Here is a 21,421-nt window from a genome sequence, read left to right as displayed (position 1 = left end):
ATTGTAGCCTGCAAATAGCTACCAGACATTGTAATCTACATAATGAAAAGGTCAAAAGAGTTGCAGTGAATCTCTTGAGTAAATTTCTTTGGTAATTAAAACAGTCATAGTTACACTGTAGATATCAAAATAAACATGCACCACATCACAAATTTTATTGACTGTACGCAGTATGCGAGCACTAAACCTGCGAAATTACGTAAATTTACCAACTTAAGTTAGGCACGGTGGGACCGAAATGGCGGCTAACGCCACATTGTTGGACCAGTTGATGGGCAGCGCCAGAAATGCTCTACCAGGTGACCGAGTAAAGGAAAAACATTGGTCAGATGATGGCGTAAGTTTAGTTTTGTGAAGTGGGTATATAAATGCAAAGGGACATATAGTGAGGTCTTGTTGAGAACCGAGGCTTTTAGTTTGTTTTCTTTGTATCGAAACGGTCTTGGCTGTGTATAGAAACGCATTAAGATACAAAGTAAAAGCCACCCCAGTGTTTTAACTAATTTGCCGCAGTTTATTGTTGGATACCTTTAATTACTGGCTTGTTTGTGTCCTGCAAGAAACAACTTTAGGTGATTACATGGAGTCGAAATCAGGATACTGTAAGGCAAGAAACGATTTCACAAGTTCATTCACAAAATATAAATACTTAGGTCACTTCAAATAAATTTTCCCATCCACAGCCCAGTTACTGTCAGCTCTAAATATTCCATTATTCTGTATTCTTCCATTATTTTCCGCATACTGTACAGGCTCAGCCTAGCTATCTTGTAGTAGCATAAGCTCATGTGTCAATCTTGTCCAGTGGCACAAATTCACATTTGTGCTATTTTTGCAACTTAAAAGGGGATATTTTTGGTTTTTGCACATTCTGTGGTTGGATTTATGGAGTCTTGCTAGTAAGCTAGCACCCTTAGGGCACCTGCTGCCCATTCAAATGCCATTGAAATATGAGAAAACTATTTCACCGTTCATTATGCCACTATTACAAATTCCTTACCCTGTAAAGCTGCAGACAGTGCAGGGAATGTGACAGCAATAGTTAACCAGTGATCAACTTGCCAGTAGACAATATCCTTTGAGCAAGCCGGCTTAAGCAGCTAGCTAGTCTTGTGTGGCCAGACCTCTAATTCAGTGCAGGGGCTTACTAATTAGATATTTTTCAGCACGGGCGCTGAGGACAGGCGCTTATAGTCTTTAATTGATAAGCCCCTGCACTGAAACAGAAGTCTGGCAGCAAGACTAGCTTGCTCCTCAAGCTTGCTCTAAGGATATCTCGAAGGATATTGTCTACTGGCAAGTTGATCATTGCCAGTTATCTATCGCTATCACATTCCCTGCACTTCCTGCAGCATTACAGGGTAAGGAATAAGTTAGGGTCCGCAATGCGAAAAATCGATATCCTCCAATCAACTACCTAACTATTATCATGTGTTAGGCTAAGTGTAACTTGAATAACACCAGCGCGGCAGCCAAGTTTGTCACTTTCCTCTGGTAGAAAATGATACAAATGTCTTAAAATCACGTGATTTTTCGTTGCAGCAGTTCGTAGGGTTCTTCGTATGCCACGATATTCACTCTCAACATTGTTCAAGTAGTCTATCATCAACTCAAAGTATTTATGGTTTGATTTTATTGGTCAGTTTCCGGTGGCAGCACGATCTGTGCAGCTTTTTGGCGACAGACAAAATGTTTCTTGCTCTGGAGCACAGGACAAGCAGAGCAGCAACTGCGCCGTGGGTCAGCAATGACCAGTACTAGGTAAAGTACCTGCATGCGGAGTATGGTTATAATTGTTAGCCATCTGGTTGAGCCATCTATATGCTGAAATTTGGTCAAAATGACGTGATTTTTGCAAACAAATACCAGAATGGTTGATACACCAGTGAGACAGTCTCCAACAGCAAGGATACGAAGCTTATAAACACCTAACAATACGGCTATTTCGCCCAGTAAACGCATAGAGCAATCCAATGCATGAAATAGGCACTCACATGATCGAAATTCAAATCGCGGAAATACCCATGAAATCGCTTTCATTTCTGAATAGGAACCATGCAGTGTGCTCCTTTTATAAGTATTTGTGTTAATTGTTCACTCAGGCGTGGTCTGGGCCAGTGTAGGTGTGTTTTATGCTCTGATGGCATGATAGGGAGAGTCTCAGACTGCTGGGCTAATCCAAATGTTGAACCTAATGCACACAAACTGATTTTCACTTGATTCCAAGTGATTTTAATGTCATTGGAATAGATTATGGTTGTATTTTCCGAGATTTGAATATCGATCACGTGAGTGCCTATTTCATGCATTGGATTGCTCTATGCGTTTACTGGGCGAGATAGCAGTATTGTTAGGTGTTTATAAGCTTTGTATCCTTGCTGTTGGAGACTGTCTCACTGATGTATCAACGATTCTGGTATTTGTTTGCAAAAATCGTGTCATTTTGGCCGAATTTCATCATATAGATGGCTCAACCAGATGGCTAACAAACTTCAATTATAACCATACTCCGCATGCAGGTACTTACCTAGTACTGGTCATTGCTGACCCACGGCGCAGTTGCTGCTCTGCTTGTCCTGTGCTCCAGAGCAAGAAACATTTTGTCTGTCGCCAAAAAGCTGCAGACCAATAAAATCAAACCATCAATTCTTTGAGTTGATGATAGACTACTTGAACAATGTTGAGAGTGAATATCGTGGCATACGAAGAACCCTACAAAATTCTGCAACGAAAAATCACGTGATTTTAAGACATTTGAATCGTTTTCTACCAGAAGAAAGTGACAAACTTAGCTGCCACGCTGGTGTTAATCAAGTTACACTCAGTCTAACACATGGCAATAGTTAGGTAGTTGATTGGAGGATATCGATTTTTCGTATTGCGGACCCTAAATAAGTGCTGTATAGTGGCATAATGAACGGTGAAATACAGTTTTCGTATATTCCACTCTTCAGCGTTTGAGTGGGCTGCAGGTGCCCTAAGGGTGCTAGTACTAGCAAGACTCCATAAATCCAATTATAGAATGTTCAAAAGCCAAAAATATGTCAGTCCAGTGTTCCAGTCCAGTAGTCCAGTCCACTGAATAGTAACGCCCTATCTCCATGTTTTTTTTTTTTGCAAAAATCCTATAGATCTAATGAAAAGCATCGTGCATTCACTCACCTGGTAGTTCTTTGCAGTGAGTATAGGTCCACTAAATATCAAGCGAAGTATTTCAGACGCAATCACAATCAGTACGAATTCTGAGAGACTGCTATTACACATATGCTGTTCTCTTGATTACATCCTACCATGTAAGATATTGAAAGCTGATGACAGTCAAAAATCTGAATGGTACTTGATTCCTTTAAAGTAACAACTATAGGAGTTGACAACAAGCACTGTTTGAAGTGGTACTGGAATTTTAAAAAAGGACACTTTGAGGGATGAGGATATGAAATTGTAAATAGTATGCAAGTTTTGTTAGTTTCTAAAATATTTTTATGTTGATGTAGTGGACAAAATAGTTTATAGGTTAAGTGCCTGCAGGTAGATTTATCCTTACATTACTGGATCCTGTAAAACTTTCCATTGTTTTCTGCAGTAATTCACTGGACTCGTGTAAACTATTTCAAGCATAGTATAATATATACAGTTCATATTAGCTGTCCTACCCTCCTGTACGAAACTAACTACCCTTTTAGTAGATGCATAGATAGATAAATCCACTTCACCGTAGTTTTCACTGGTATATGAATGAAATGGCTCACCACAAAAGCGCTTAACTTCAATTAAAGTGCTTCGCATAAAGAACACTCCACTTTTGTGACAATGGAGAAATTTATACAAAATTCTAAAACATTCAAAATTGGATTTCAATGTATAGCATTTATGTTTGAAATAAGAGCAAGACTTCTAATTTTAAGATGCCTAAAGATATAGAATAGTCTAATATATAGATCCATGCATTGCTGTAAGTGGTGTTTCAAAGTGTCTCTTCTATATCTTACACATCTCAAAACTAGAAGTAATTTGCTCTTATCTCGCAAATGCTTTAGAAAACAAAAACCTTTATTAACACAGCATCATCTTGTATTTGAGATGTCTTGCCAGCTTTTCTGGTTCTCGTCATGGATTCACACAGGTTGTATCTTGAGGGAAACAAAAAAATATATAATTTGAACAAGGAGAAAATGGATATCGTTATTGTGGTCTGCATAAACAAGAAATGATATAGGGATGGAGAAGGGATCACTGAGGTGGTAATATAAATCACAAATCCCTATTTTGCCTCAATAGCAATAGAGATTGTGATTTATATTACCATGCACTTACTTCTCCATCCCTATGCAGTTGTTTCATGATCACAACTAATAATCTCTGTTCTTCTTACTCAATTTTTTTGTTTCCCAAGTACTATAATATTAATCATGGTACCATGCAGAATTAAAGGCATACTGTTACATTCATACATGTGGCTGCAGTGAGAATTTCTAATGAATATTTTGACATATAATTTTTTGATGGGTAATTCTCAATTACAGGTGTGCAAATACTATCTGTGTGGCTTTTGTCCTTCAGAACTTTTCACTAACACAAGATCTGATGTTGGTAAGTTTCACAATATATCTGGTATGGAATTATATTGTTTATTGATTCAGGTCCATGTGATAAAATTCATGATCCAGATTTGAAGAGAATGTAAGCTTGTATAAGTGTATGCATTATTGCTGTATGTGTGATGGAAAGATTTACATTTTATGCTCCTGTAATGTGAAAATTTTTCTTGTCAATATTTTTATCGTACTGTAGGAAAGTTTGCGATCTAGAACTACCATACTAAATGACATCGTATGTGCGTATATATAGGTATGAAGAAAGCAAGGAGAGGTACAGTAAGGGTTATGAAGAACGATTTTTGGACTACCTTGAAGATATTATTAATCAGCTTGATAAGAGAATAGAGAGAGGATATGCAAGGCTGAAAAGAAGTGCTTCAGCTAAAGCTGAGGTATGTTGTATGTGAGGACTATATTATATTGAAGTGTATATATTGGCTTAGATCAATAGTTACAGTAATTTTACTTTGTGTGGCAAAATGGATAAAGAGCAACTGGGCGGGCATTAAATAGGATAGGCATGCAACCAATTCTAGAATAATCTACCTTCGTTAAATTTGCTTATCTATGTAATAGTTAGACATCAGACCACAGGGGTCTAAGTAATTTAGTAACCGCCTTTTGCCGTGGTGCCTGAGAGAAGCACAGGGCTTGAGGGTTACTAGATCCCTGTGGTCTGAAGTCATATTTATCCCCTATGTCGTTGTTGTACCTTAACACTATTGACAGCTGCTTGTAAAGAGAAATGTATTGTTAATTAGTAGAACCATTCATCACTTCAGATTATTTACCATGTGAACTCACTGCGCAGTCTTCGACACTTCCAACCACAATATGCAGTGGTACAAGGGGGTGTCACGTAGGGATGTGCATCTGCGACTGCAGTCAAAGTCTTGACTAGCCAAAATTTCGTCTTGACCAGTGAATAAGAGCCTTTGATTGGTGACTTAATTAGCGATGATATTTCAATACTTTTCGATTGTGGGTTGGAAATTTTCACCCTTGACCTTTGACTTAGACTTTGACCGCGGTCACAGATCTACCTCCAGTGAATGCCTGCATGTCACCCCCTTGTGGTAGCTATATAAACGAAATGTAAATGCCGGCTTCAAATGAATTGTTTTTAATTGGTAGTTATTCGTTACTGAATGAACATGCTCCACTATATGTAATGAATGCCACTGTTTAACTACCTACATAACTAGAACAATTCCATACAGTCACCTGATCATAGGAAGCACAATTACAACTAAACAGGCTAGCCCCATGATGCTGATAGCATCTGTCTAGTTAAGACACCTCTTTTTGAGTTAGTGGAGTCCAGTGGTTGTGTTTGCTTTTTAAATGGGTTTCAAAACCTCTTTAAATAGGTTTGAATCAGGAGTATAGGTAAGTAAGTTTAGTGAAGGTTGATCATTCTAGGATGATTGGTTGTGTGCTCGTCCTATTTAATGCTCACCCAGCTGTTGTTATCCATTGCTGCGGTGTGCCATGCAGGCCACGAACAAACAGCCAAAGTGTTAGCGCATAGAACTATTAACCCAAAGGTCCAGGGTTCGATTCCAACCCATGACAACTTTTTTTTCTCAGTGCCACTTTTTCGTGTCAGCTATTGGCAACGATTACTCGGCAATCTGTGCACGTATCGACACGATTCACATGCAAAATGAAATGCTCACCATTTGGCTACATTGCAAAGTTCATTGCAAGCTTTTAAGTGCATTCCTTTGTCCGGTACAGCACATTGAAGGCCATGTTGTAGAGAAAACTTCAGCTGCATTCCATTGCTAACCACACAATAAACAACTCAGCCGGTAAAGCACCTCTGTGCTGGTAGGGTGTGGGTTCGAATCCCACCAGTGACAAAAACTTTTTTTACATTTTATGCACCTTTTTTGTGCATACTTTTTCTAACTCGACTTTTTCTCATAGCAGGTTCATAGCACATATGGACTGTTGGAAAAGTATAGTCTACAGTAGCACATTTAATAGGTATAGGGCAGGCATGGGCAAGCCAATTGGGTATGCATGTTCATTTGTCTGTGATTGTCCCATATGTTCTATTAGAGTAAGTGCCTTCTCTTTATAACTCCAATTCTTTGTGATGTGTACCTGTGTATTAAGTAAATTCTGCTCAAACCTTCAGTCGCTTGCAGTTAGCTACAACTGTTTTAAATACTGTTGACCATATTATTACAGTGCCTGCATGATAGGATACCGCAATTTGCACATGTCTTAATAATTATTGGTCTAGCTTACATGTAATTCTGCTGTTTAGTTAACTACATGTTCACATCACTTTAACTATTAGGCTTGCATGATGGCATTCATGATAATCACCATGCATACTACTCAGTTTAGGACATGATCTTTAATACTGTATTCCTAAAGCACTGAATCATATTACTGTGGTTAATGTGAAACGGTCCTGGACTTAGGGTAGGTACAATGAAATATAGGTATAGGGCAGGCCAATTGGTTTGTCTTTTTAGTGACTTCTTTTTGTAACTCTAATTCTTTGTGATGTAATGCCTAAATTATAGCCAGGAAGTGTGTACCTGTGTATTATGCTCAAACTTTTGCTTGCAGTCTTTAATACGCTTTGTTGACCACGTTATTACAGTACCTGCATGATAGGACAGCACCACATAATTTGCACATGTCTTGATAATTATTGGTTTAGCTACAATTCTGCTGTTTAGTTAATCCCATGTTCACATTATTAGGCTTGCTAATGTGAAATGGTCCTGCACGTAGCGCAGGTACCAATGCTAGTGCTATATAATGTGCACTGGAAATGTTATGACTGGTTAACCCATGCATACCACATCAAAAGAATGAATGGATACCAAACTTGTCTGAATGTGTTTACTTTCAATTACTAAAATGTGAAGTGGCCATTACGCTTTGTTTTCAGCTATGTTCAGGCCGTTACACCATGTTACAAATGAAGAACGGTATCTGCTCCGTCTTACAGTATCTTAAACGCTTCAAATAGTTAATGTGACATCTCCAAAATAGTGTTTTAGAATTTTTAATATCCAATCATCTCTAAGTTTTTTTTGTTTGTCTGGTAAGACTATTCCGTAAAGGTGATTTTTGTCACATATGATCTGCAATGGTTTTGTAATAGTAGTATTTTGGTGGGCGCTATTCATTTAGGAGAATCCTACTATTTTGTACTACTGTATTGTTTGATAAGGAAACATGGTTGGAAATTGTGATTCAATGGTGAATGATGTAGATAATACAATTTGTGTTCCCTACAGAAAATGATTGGAAATGTTGAGGATACTGTTCGTGATAAAATCAATGATATATCCACAGCTATTAACGAGCATCTTACTCAGGTAGGTACAGTATGTGCGTATACTAACCACTTTTACATCCTGTACATAAGAGCCACTTTTACATATGGTGTAGGCATCTGTTAGGCACACTCCAGTAGAACAGAATGGGTGAAACATGTACTTAGCTACCCGGGTTTACAACACTTAGAATGTATGTAAACGTACATGTAATCTAACTACAGTGGATCCTCAGTTATCCAGACACCTTTGTTCCAAGACTTACTCAAAACTGTTCAGATAAGTGGATTTGTTTACAACTGAAGCCAGTTCTTATTTGTACAGAATCCATCCATGTATAGATACTGCTCCCCGACTGCCCTCTAAAATTATAGTACAATTAAGTGGCTGTTTTTTTTTTTTTTCCAATTGGAAGTCAGGTACAGTATGCATAGTTGCCTACTGTTGTATGCTATAGCTTGCTTACTGCATAATGCTACAATATTTTAAGATTGTTCTCCCACTCACTGACAATACAGAAATCATGTGTTTATGTAATCTTGAACCTTGAACAGCAAAACAAATTCATGACACATTGCCCCTTCAATTATGGTCTGATATACACATGCTCTTGTAAAACGTAACAACTGCTGGTTCTGCACATGTGTAGTCAAAGTAGGAACTGACCTTTTTTCTTATATATACTGTACTTTTTAGTACATAAATGATGAAAAAAATTTTAAAAGAAAGTTTAATTGTGAATGTTAAAAGTGTGTGTGTGTGTGTGTGTGTTAATTTTGTTTTGTTCCATTTTTTGAAGATTGAGGAATTGGGTGCACAGGGAATGGTGGATGAAGCACAAGCAATGATGGCTCAAGTAGAAGCATTAGAGAAGGAGAAAAACAGTTATGGCGCACGCACAGGATCAAGGGTAAGTATGTTTTTTCCTTTCTGTAGACAAGTGGCTTTCCAACTACTGTATAAGCAGAAATTTTGGTGAACAGAATACTCCACCTTTTCAAACACACTTTATGAAACAACTTTAAACAGGCTATAGGACCAGGTGTCCTACAGACCTTCAGCACTTGTGCTGTAAAGCCTTAATAAAAATTTAAAAATATATATATTTGGCATTTGCTTAATAATTTACATTTGGTGAGAGTTAATTAATTTGATCTTGGAATCCCACATGGTAGCACATTGTGTAGGTTTACAAAGATGTATAACCACTTTCCATTTATGATGATTAGTAATGCTTACCTTGTTGCCTATGTACTGGTCCGCATACTGGAGAGTCTTTCATTTGAAACAGAGGACAGAGGTTTATTCAATCCATAGCCAGTGCCAAATTAGGAACAAAAAAGTGATTGTGAAAATTTTTCCTTACAATATATCTGCTGTGTGTATTTTCGCTTCTTTCCAGCAAAAGAGTAGGACCTTAACCTGCAGACATTCGTACAATTGTTTGATTAATGCAGGCCGACTTGAGTACATTGATTGAGGGGTACATGATTTGAAATCAGTTCATGATTTGAAACCTAGCTAATTTGTTATTTGAAATCTTTGAAACTTGATTTGAAAATTCTCGTGTGATTGCCATAGTGAGGGTTCTGAAGGATAGTCATGATTAACACTAATTTTGTGCCACTAAATTGTTTGTGTGGATGGAAATCATTCGTGATTTGTGATGAAGGGCGTACGTGATTGCTAGAGGTGTCATACCACCTGACATCGATAGCAAAACTTTAGTGTACACCATGCCTCCCATACAGGTATAGCTATCTTAGATTTGGTAAAGCTCCATGTGCTTGCAATTTGTCGTATATACTTCTCTTTTAACAACCTTCAAAATCATCATAATTGACAAACACCTTGCTTGTTTACTTTCACACCAAAATTTCTTTACCCTTCTGTTGGCTGTATGCTACAGTTCTGTGTCCTTTAGTTGCACTTGTTTATGTATTGTGAAGTACATGGCTCTTACATATCAACCTCATGTGTACAAGTGTGTTCTTAATTCTTTAAGGAATAAATTATTTTGACTAATGCTTTTCTAAGTACACTGTATCTTAATAGGTGCAACAAATTGGTTTGCAGTTTTATTAATGATGAAATCAAGTGGTGTAATGTATTTCGCAGACTGGACTCACGGACTAAGCTGGAAACAGCTTTTAAACAATAATCCAGGTATTATCCATCTCTTGCAACACTGGAGACACCACTATCAAGCTACAACTGCTGGTACTGCTCTTCTTTACAAGTTATGAAACTAACACATGCACTAATTAATTAGAATAGACTTACGATACACGTGTACTAGCAGTAATAAAGGTGATAGAGGCTATTGTTGTAGCATAGATGTTTTCCTTTGTTGCTTTATCACTAGTGTTAGGGCTGTAGAGATGAGCCAGTAATTATTCTTAGTAGGTAGCTATAGGTGGTGCACCGGGTGATGTGATGGGGCTATGCAAATAAACTGGCTCATCACTACAGCCCTAACACTAATGCTACAGCAAGTACTGAAGCAACAAAGGAAACCATTTATGGTACAACAATAGCCTCTATCACCCTTTATCACTGCTAGTACACGTGTATTGTAAGTGTATTCTAATTAATTGGTGCACGCATTCGTTTCATGATTTGTAAGGAAGAGCTGTACCAGCAGTTGTAGCTTGACTCTCCAGTGTTGAAAGAGATCCTGGATTATTGCTGTTTCCAGCTTAGTCCGCAAGTCCAGTACATGAGTCCAGTCCGTGAAATACATTGCACCAAATCAAGTACACATGCTTTGAGGTTATGTTACACTTGTCAGCAAGGGTAATTTATGATTTACCAAGTGGGTGGGCAAAACTGGTTTATTGGCTTTTTCAATAATTGGTTTGACCTAAACAATACCAGTTAATAACCAGTTTTTCCATACTAATTCACAACACTAATGAGCTGTCCTGTGTGTCAGTGTGTGTTGTGACTTGTTCCACGTATTAGCAGGATATAACTTTAGCCTATTGAAGTGAATAATGATTCTTTTTCTACTGCCTAGCTTTGCAGTGACAAGTTCTATAAGTCACTTTATGAGATAGTGTGTTTTCTCCGCCTGCAACAACTTACTTAGTTCTTCAATTAATTGATTAATTGCCAAATGACTCAGATTATGCAATGATTGCATGCTATTTGGGATTATATGAAGAAGGTAAAGTCGAGAATATCAATGGTGTTTGGCCTAATTCCTAATATTACCAGCTGTTAGTAGTCGTTATTCAACACATCGCTATTCAACACATCCGCATAGAAAAACCCTATAAATACCCACCATGCTTCACACCTTCAACTTGTGAATTAGTGAACCCATTTGGTATAGGGTAGGGTGGGTGGACCATTGATATGCTCGACTTCACCTTTTTCATGTAATTCCAATTAGCATGTACCCCCTGTAATCACTGCATGATCTAAGCCATTTGGCAATTATATTTCAGAAGGCTCAGTCTCACATATCAATGGTGTTGTTTGTAGCTATCATGTGTGAAGTCGAGCCACTTACTTTGTATTGTGGTTACACAATGCATGTCGAAGAAAACAAACAAAAGGTTAGGTCTCACCAGTAGCTGAAGATGACAGCACTGTTCTACCATATGACGTATCATGAGACGGTCGGTAATAGAACCTTCGGAACACTGATTTTGTACTCCATGATATCATTCATAGTAACACCAGCTCCTGCTGCAGCTGAAGTTGATGCACCCCTATCTGAATGACCTGAAAAAATAGACGCATCGATACCTGCTATCTTTAGCATCTCCTTCAACCAACATGCAATAGTACAGGAAGCTACTGGCTTGTGGGGCTTCTTGATGGCCACAAACAGCTTGCAAGAGTCAGCCTGCAAGGTGGCTGTGGCTGCCTCATATTGTCATAAAGTTTCCACTGGGCATAAGTTCGTGTTGGGTGGAAATGATGGAAAGAAGAGAAGTCTCTAAGGACTCTTCCTTGTGATGACTGCTTTGCCAGTGCTACTGTTAAGAAGGCAACTCCCTCTGGCTTTTATCGACGTCTGTTTAGTTGTAGTGCTGCCAGATCAGCTGAACATGATGGTCTTGTTAATGCAAACAGCATCACCAATTTAAAAGTGAGCAACTTCAGTCCCAGGTTATCAGTGTACTGCAATGCCACCTGCACATCCCAGGTAGAACTATACCTAGGTAACGGGGGTCTAGCATGGTAAACTCCTTTCAACAGCCTGCTGATTACAGGTTGCTTCCCTACCTCCACTCCATCCACTGTGTCATGCACTGAGGAGATTACTGACCTGTAGGCATTCAGGAACCTGGATTGATACCCTTCCTTATGCAGGTAGGCCAGGAATTAACCACATCCGCTATAGGTCCAGAAATGGGATTGCGACTTCTTTCAGAACACCAGCTAGCCCATCTTCTGAATAGGGAGTCATATGTTTGCGAGGTCTTCATCCCCCAGGAGGCCAACATGAGCTCTGAAGCTTCTGTTGAAAGGCTATCACTTTGGTACTTCTCCCTGAGACAGGCCAGACAGCTAGTTGAAGCACTATGTCCATCCCCCTGTGGTCCTGTCCTCTCTGCAGCAAGTTCTCTTGTGGAGGAATGAGGCAAAGGTAGTCCATCAACATCTCCAAGACTACCAGGTACCATGCCTGGCTCTTCCAAACTGGGGCTACCAGAACTGCTTGTGCTTGTTGTGCCTTGATCTTGTTGAGGACATGACCTATCAGGCACCATGGGGGATTGGCCTAACCTCTCACCTTGCTCCAATCCTGTTGGAATGCATCTACTGCTTCTGCCAGTGGGTCCAGTCTCCAGCTAAAGAAACGTGGCAGTTGGTGGGTTAGTCTGGAGGCAAATGTATCCACTTCCAGTGGACCCATCAGTTGGTTGATCTTCAGGAGCACAGTGTGGGATAGCATCCAGTCGGATCTGTCCCCTTCCAGTCGGATCTGTCCCCTTCCAGTCTGGACTTGCTGTCTGCTATTATGTTGGATACACAAGTATGCATCTTTCAGTTCTACTTTCACCATCCAGTGCCCCATTCTCAGGAGGTCCCACAGGATTGAGATGCCTTCCATCTTGAAGTGAGATGTCTCCACCCACTGATTGAGTTGCTTCAGGTTGATGACAGGTCTCATCTGACCATTCTTCTTGGGGACCAGAAAGAGACTGGAGTAAAAACCCTCTGGGTTGTGGAGATGGCACCCTTCAGAAGAAGGGACTCTATCTCTGCTCTCAACAGGGCCTCTTGTCCTTTTGAGAACCTGGCCTAAGGCTTGCACTGGTACCTCCTTGAAGGGTATCTGGTAACCTTCTATGGTATTCAGTACCCAAAGATCCTCTGTTAACACCTTCCAAGTGTCTGCAAAGGAAGCCAGCCTCCCTGCCACCATCAAAGACTCCATTGCCTTTGGTGGACTTTTGAACCCCATGCTTTGTGCTTTCAGTAACATAGGATTGACAGTTATTAAATTGTGACATACAGTACAATTGTCTATTAATTGTCATTTGGGTCCCTTTGGCACCTTCTTGATGCTTTGTTCTGCTGAGAGTAAGGTTGTGGTCGCTGCCTTGGACCAAAGTAATGGTGGTGACTGAAGTGGTGGGAGGGGGCTTCCAAAAACCCAACGAGCTGCTGCTGCTGCTGCTGCTGCTGCTGCTGCTGCTGCTGCTGCTGCTGCTGCTGCTGCTGCTGCTGCTGCTGCTGCTGCTGCTGCTGCTGCTGCTGCTGCTGCTGCTGCTGCTGCTGCTGCTGCTGCTGCTGCTGCTGCTGCTGCTGCTGCTGCTGCTGCTGCTGCTGCTGCTGCTGCTGCTGCTGCTGCTGCTGCTGCTGCTTGAAGACTTTGCCTTCTGCAGTGCTGTCAATTGCTCAAGGTGTTCAGTGGCATCATGAGGAAACTTTGGTCCAAAGAGTTCTGGGGCAGCCTAGAGAAATTCCGCCTCTCTTCCTTGGGCAAAGGTCAGCAGCTCCTTATTGTACTCTTCGAGCACCTCTGTAGGCGTAATGCAGACATCTGTGCAAAGGCATTCCCCAGGAGGGTGATTGCATACTCCACTGCATGCCCTACTTGTTCCTGTAGGTCTGGTATCTCTTCATCCTCATTTCCAGCAGTTCTGTCAGGGGCCAAGGGCATCCGAGTTTAATGCTTGAATCCTGGCGAGGGCCTGGTCATTGCTTTCCGAGCACTGTACCACTATAATCTTGTCAAGCTCTGGGGTCTTTGTTACCGCTACCTTCGGTAGTGCAAAGCAGTCAGTCAGACGATGCTGATCCTCGTTCTCCAGGCACGCAAAACTACGCACCAGGTGCTGTTCTATGTGCTCACTGACTTCTGCCATTTTCCGCGAAGCTCGAGGAGTAGTAGCCAGGATGCCAGAAGACTCTTCTTTACCTGGAGGGTCTTGACGGTCCATTTCATCAGCCCACAATGATCCAGTCGAAGTGTTCCTGGGAGAGTTACTTTCCGGTGAAACAACGGCGGGCTGGTTAATACGAAGTGTATCCTGGATCTGCTTCATCTGCTGCTGTAGTTTCTGAAACTGCTGCCATGAGACTAGTCTTCATAAGACACTTGAACGAAACTACCAACAATGGTGAGCTGAGAAAAAGGTCGAAGGTGTGAAGCGTGGTGGGTATTTGTAGGGTCTTTCCATGCGCATGCACTGAATAGCACGTGGAGTGCATGCCCATATAATAACAACTACTAACAGCTGGTAATATTAGGAATTAGGCCAAATACCATTGATATGTGAGACTGAGCCTTCTGAAATATAATTAATTTACCTTCAAGCTGCATTCCTTGTTCTGAAAAGGTGCAACAAGATCCTGTTATTGTTTAAATCAAATATCCTTTGAGGAATCTTGTAAGAATGCTTTAGTAACTAATGCTGGTTGGCAATCTGTGGAATATGGGTTTATTAGTACATTATGGACACATGGAAGGACTCAGTGAGTATGGCTATGTAGCTTTTATCGTGAATAACTTATGGTGAAAAAAAACATTATTGTAACATGAAAGTAATAAAATGGCAAATTTCAGATTTGTCTATACTTGTCATTTCTTGATACTCACTAGTAGACCTATTCTCCAGGTTACAAACAGGTAGCTTTCAGTTGAAGGGCACTTTTCAGGATGATTTTTTGGTATGCTTTCTGTTGGAAAAACAACATGGGCGATCCCTATTATGACACTATTGAAGTGTTGAAGCATGACGTCCAATTTTTAAAATTATTTAACATGTCTCAATCTTGGTTTTAAAAAAGCCATATTGATCAAGCCACATACATACAAGTTTAGTATGTAGTACATGCATGATTTGGTTTTCAACCACCAGTGGATGAGGTACATGCACTAGCTAGGAAGCCGTTACTAGCTGTTTTAATTGTTTTCTAATTATAATTTTATTTAAAGTTATGGTGTGCTTACTTTGTGCTATTAGCTTTCATGGCCAGCTCATCATATAGATTTCGTTGCTTGTAAGCCAAACCATGCTTTACAACCAAGTTGCAAGGAGCAAATATATTTTTATTGTGCTGTCTACAGGTTATTGCTGGATTTGAAGCTGCAGATGATTTCCATGTGAAAATGGAAGTTTGTGATGTGTGTGGCTCTTTCCTTGTCATTGGTGATACTCAAAGTAGAGTTGACTCGCACCTTTTGGGAAAGCAGCATCTTGGATATGCTCGTATTAGAGCTACCATTACAGAAATTAAGGTTAATGGTTGTGCTTGATTATAAACTGATGTGTATTTGAATGTAAAGTATTTGTTTTTGTTTAGTACGTTTATGTATTGCTACAGTTCCACAGTGTTTTATGCTGCTTCATCCACTTTTTAATAATATTTTAACTAATGCCTTGTTCTATTCCATCATCTCTTGATTTGTTTTTAATAGTGTCTACGTACTACGTAAAATACATAAACATGTACATTGCAATTACAGATGTGTATCTCCTGTCATTGATGCACTGTTATTATATTTCATTGTTTTGAGGTAACATTTCCATCAGGTTAGCCAATGAGTGCATGCTAAAGTTTATTCATAGCTGCAACTGCTGCTACATACCTTAATACTGTACATTCTCCCAATGTACTAGTACAGTACATAATGTCTTCAGTGGGAAACAGCGACACAGGTAGTAGGTCTGAATGAAGAAACCTGATTGGAGAGTACCATTGTAAATTGTGATTCAGGTACCCTGTAAAATGCCATGTAAATATCAATGATAGCGTTTTATCTTTGTTTATACGTGTGCAAATAAGATCACTTATTGGGATCTAAAGGCCATCTTGTGTACCTTGTACTTGCATTAGTGGCATCTTTGGATTATAGAAAAGTCGTGAAGAGCGTCGACAACAGATGCGTGAGGAATACAAGAAGAAGCGAGAGTCCCGTGAAGCAGAGAAGTCAAGCAGTAAGGGTCGTGAGAGTAGGTCTTCTCGATCTTCAAAAAGCAGGTGCGTTTTTTTAGTGTGATAATTATACATACATGTTAGATCTTGGGACTATTTTAATGGACATTACATACTGTATGCACATGTGGTATTTTAGCATAAATACTCGCAATGTGCAAGCACAGTTACATTAATGAAGTCTCCTTTAGGGTAGTGAAGTCATAGTTGGCTTTTCTACTAAATCAGGACTCGACATGTGAAGTAGTGTGCAACTGTACATAACAGAAATTAGTGTATAAGAATAAAAAATTCTATTAATTTATTAAGGTCACGATCAAGGGACAGACACCAGAGACGACGATCTCGTAGTAGGAGTAAGGAAAGATCCAGGAAGAATCGTTCTAGAAGCAGGTAATTATGAGATTGTAAATTTTTCCTCATAGATCAATGCATAGTAGTGTCCTGTGACCCAGTGTACATCATGCCACACTCGATCAAAATCACAGCAATTTCACACATGTACTGTATGTAACTCCATGTTTCCAATCAAACATTGTTTTATGGCGAGTTCAATAGTTTGCATTTCGAGACAGGAATTCCTAAAATATGAGATAGTGTTGCACCAATAATTAGTTGGTAATTTTACAAGTATTGGTATTGGTTACGAAGCAGAAATAATTTTGCTGATTAACTGAAACCCAAAATCAGTTATTTATGGTGGAAATACAGGTGAAAGTAAAGAAAGCGATGAATACTAGCAGTAAGTGGTACAACATTTATTTGCTGTAACTGTTTTATGACTGTTTTGACTTGTTTGTTTGCAAAAGTATGGCTGTAAGGCTATAACAGGTTATCAGCTACCCATGCAATCAGTCCACAAAAGGCCTGGAATCCCACAAAAAACACTGAATGATAAGCTGGCTTACCTGTTTTAAGGGGTTAGTGGCAAAACTGTAGCAGACATTGTAAAATGTTCTGCCGCCCACGCAGTTAATTATATTGATTACATCCCAATTTATACAAAATAATTTCTGCTCCTCCTCCCCTTTTCTGAAGAAATCGGGTGTGTGTAATATCAGTATATCAGTTACAGGTATAGGCAAATAATCGTATCGGTAAAGGTAAAAAAAAATGTATATATCGGTGCAACACTAATATGAGCTTAACCTCTCGTTTTTAAACCAGGTGTGCACCCATAGCACACCTGATTTTGCTAAAAAATTGCTTTCCACAAAATGTGTGTGTATATTTGTATATATATTTGTTTGTCTTTCCACACCCATGTGAGCAAATAGCAAAATTTGCAGCAAAATTTGTTACTTGTTTAGAATCCATATGCAGCATTATTTATGAGCATCAAGAGTTCATAATACCATATTTCCTCATATAAAAGCCGCATTCTATTAAACGCCTGTCTCGATTATAAGCTTATCTGCATGCACGCGGACTCACCCGGACTACTCATGTGATTTCTTGTAATACTTTCATCCCTCAGAAGGCTCTAAACTCAAATATGAAGAAGCAGCAGCAACAAGGGAAACAATTAAAGCCATTAACAGTAGACTCAAGTAATAGTCCGAGCCTCTATTTGAGACCAGGTGTTTATTTTCCAAAGGTGTTGGAAACCTCCCTGTATGATGCAACTATTTTTCAATCATTAAGACTTGCTGTACACTTGTTTATATAGTCAACACACTGTATCACTGTTTTCTATGCTTACCATTACAGTAATCCCGTTCTTCCACCACCTGATTTTGATTAAACGCCGGGCATCAGTCAGACCAATCCAAAATAAATGCCCAGTCTCAATTAAAGGCTCTATTCGTTTACTGGCCAGGTCAAAAATGCTGGAAAGGAAATAAAGCCCAGACTTTTATACGAGGAAATGTGGTACTTATATTATGAACTCTTGGTAGCATATGTGTTTCCACTCTTTTAGTTTACAGTTGGTTTCTAACCATACCATAACTTGATTAAACCTTCTACGGGATCATAATATGAAAAGCCAAATATGTGAAACTCTAATAGAACAGTCATACTCAAATTCCACATTTAGCAAATTCAGTTCAGTTGCTTCTTGTTTAAGTGAATAAATGTACAGGCTATGTTTTCAAGAATTCGAGAGTGTTGTAGCAGATGCATCCCAGCAAACTGAAATTATATCACCTATCAGTTAGTAATTCATCCATTGTAATCTCTCTGGTCAATGCATTCACAAGTGTAATTGTTTAAATTACCTCATTTGTAGGGAACGTAGAAGATCAAGAGAAAGAGGTTCAGGTAGAGATCGATCTCCTCATCATCATCCGTACAGCAGGAGGCACTCAAGTCACCATGATTCGCCAGAACGAAGGAGGAGATAAGCAGATGCATTTCCTCTGTGGTGACAACGTTGAACAAGTGATTTGCACTATGTTTCATGTAGTAGAAGTAACTTTTTTTTTAATTTGCGCTTACTGTAGTAACTATATCGGATGATGTTTGTCTTTAGTGGTTTGATGTGTTAATGCCATACATTCATTTAATATGAAATAATGAACATAATGTGGGCATAGGTATGGAGGAATTAAGATTTTCTAGTGTTTATTGACTTAAAATTGTAACATTTTAAATCCTGATGTGTTAATTACGACATAAAATTACAAGACATTTTTGTAACAAATGACCTTCAGTTAAATTTTCAGATCAAGATGCATGCTAGATTATCACACAGCCAAGAAAGCTGTTAAGCCAAACCGTCAGAATATTAACAGGAAGAAAGAAAGTGTTGATCCTGTGTTTATTACGCATATACCTAGATATTAGATTTGTGTAGTTGTATTTTAGCAAACAATTGTCCCCTGTAAAAATGTAACAATTGATTGAGTCCACTAAAAGCCATGAAGTAGACCATTTTATTGTTATGACATGTGATTTAGCTGCTCTACCAAGTAAACAGAGTTTAAGTCCCTGTACAAAGGGACCTGTTTTCATAGCCCTAGTCATAAATTCACATAGTGAAAGGAACATTTATGTGGCTGTAACTAACATAGTCTAGATTTTATCACCCAGCATATACATGGTGATAACTATATTTCTTCACATCTCTCTGAAATGTTATCACAAGTCATCTAAGTGTATAGAACCCCACCCATTTATAAATGTGTAAAACCAAAAAATGTATTCCGGTACAGTGGATGGGGGTCAAGTGCTTCCATTTCATTGATCCTTTTATGGTCAATCTTATTAATTTTTGTCCAGCACTTTAGTATCTAGTGCTGGCACCCCAGGAAAGAAAAAAGATTAGGAATCAAAGAAATAAACATAATGTAGTGATACAAGACAAGTGTTACGGGACAAACCTAAAATATATTAATCATCTAGCAGTAGTACCTCTTGGTAGTTAAAAAAGAAATTTGAGTTTCAACTACTGTGTACAGATCTAGAAGTAAATTAGAAAGCAAAACCAAGCAAATGTAAAATTGCAGTGCTAATGATCACCAAGAAACTAACAAATAGATTTGTCCTCCTTTTATGATTAATTTCTGAGAAGACAAAGCAATGGCGTATCCAGGATGAGGCATTTGTGGCTACCCTCTTGTGGAGTACTATTCATTGAAAATCTTGTCAATATAATAGCTTTAGTAAACTATGATTACATTACTAGCTAACTGACCTGAAACTAAAGTCAAATCAGTTATGCCAAACTGTCACCCAGCACCTTCGTGTATACTAAATGCCTCAAACAATTGTCTTGTTGTAATAAGGTATTCATAGCTTTTCTAACAGCTTTTAAGACTTGATGCAAATGGCCAAAACCAGCAGTAAGACACTAAAAGAGGTGCTCAATCTGCTCTCCCCAACTACTCATGTGTTTAGCTTATCACCTTCATTACACCCAGCAATAGTGCCATGTTAGGGGTTTAATGTGACCAAATTTCATAGTGGTACCATATTCACAAATCAAGTTATGAGTTGCCAATTGGAAAGGGTACACTACGAGACCCATTTTCGCAAATCCAGTCACACACACACACACATATATATACTGTTCATATCCCTAATCATTATCATTATTATACAAGATACAGTATGATATAAAAAAATTTTAATGTTCCCATAATAATTATGTACCAAACTTCGTCTATTGTATGTACGCATTGAGCTGGATGCTCAACAACGTTTAATAACTCATGGATGCAATTACACATGATCTTGAAATTTGGTCCATTTGTAGTACTACTTGACCCACTAAAAATATTTCAAAATCTTTCCATTCAAATGCTCGACACAACATTTCCTATTGAGAAGCCATAAAATTACAGACTTTATTACAACTGTTTCCCAAACTTGTAATGGAGCCAAAACACACAAGTCCGTTGTTGACACTTACTGTCACCGCTAATCATCTGGTTGGCTGAAATGTTCATTCTCTTGAGAAAAAAAATCCAATTTTCATTTTTAGCTGCTTTCAGGATCCAGCTCAACTCGTGCATATTAATTATAGAATGCACTTAAGTTTGGTGCTATCACAACACTGTCTTCATCATCTGAATGTGTATCCCATTAATAGTGAAGTGGCCATTACACTTCATTTTCAGCAATGTTTAGTTTGTTACACAGTGTTACAAATGAAGAATAGTGTGAGAAGGATCTCTACAATCAATCCAGTCACAATGGAAAACTCAGACAATTCCCATTACAAATCTAGGGAAGCTATCACATGGTGCTACCGTGAATCAACACCTTGCACTGTCAGCAAAGATAAGGAGCTCAAGGACACAGATACTGTAAATCCATGAAGCATGCATTGCATACTGCGTTACCTAACTAATACTGCCAAGGCACTGTAAGGCTGTGATATTTTTGGCCAGAGGCTCAAACCTTCATGATCCCTAATATACAGTACTATTGTACGGTATGATAAATGCTGTAAATAGTAAATAAGGATTACTAGTTTTTAGAGGTGTACCAATAAGAACTTTTCGGTTGTACCGATATCTGATTAATCTGTACCTAAAAGAGCCGATACCGATTTTACCGATCTGATTATTGTATATTCTGTAAAATGTAAATCAAATAGAACTACAGGTGTAGCTACTGCATGATGCATATTATTCTAATGATTATATTTTTTGGCGAAAACAG

The 21,421-nt window shown here is 38.9% G+C and overlaps 1 protein-coding gene across 1 annotated transcript; it reads left to right on the top strand.

The window, feature by feature from the left end:
* The first annotated feature begins 179 nt into the window (after positions 1-179).
* LOC136254483 (luc7-like protein 3) lies at positions 180-18,838 on the top strand. Its single transcript, XM_066047183.1, has 10 exons — positions 180-337; positions 4,524-4,590; positions 4,641-4,680; positions 4,849-4,990; positions 7,868-7,948; positions 8,706-8,816; positions 15,444-15,614; positions 16,233-16,357; positions 16,622-16,705; positions 18,543-18,838. The coding sequence occupies exons 1-10, from the start codon at positions 239-241 to the stop codon at positions 18,655-18,657; spliced, it is 1,035 nt and encodes a 344-aa protein (XP_065903255.1). The 5' UTR covers positions 180-238; the 3' UTR covers positions 18,658-18,838.
* The last annotated feature ends 2,583 nt before the right edge of the window (positions 18,839-21,421 follow it).

This window comes from Dysidea avara, chromosome 4, assembly GCF_963678975.1.
Source record: "Dysidea avara chromosome 4, odDysAvar1.4, whole genome shotgun sequence".
Lineage (NCBI taxonomy): Eukaryota > Metazoa > Porifera > Demospongiae > Dictyoceratida > Dysideidae > Dysidea > Dysidea avara.
The sequence above is the reverse complement of the archived record's forward strand: the minus strand, read 5'-3'. Positions and strand labels throughout refer to the sequence as shown.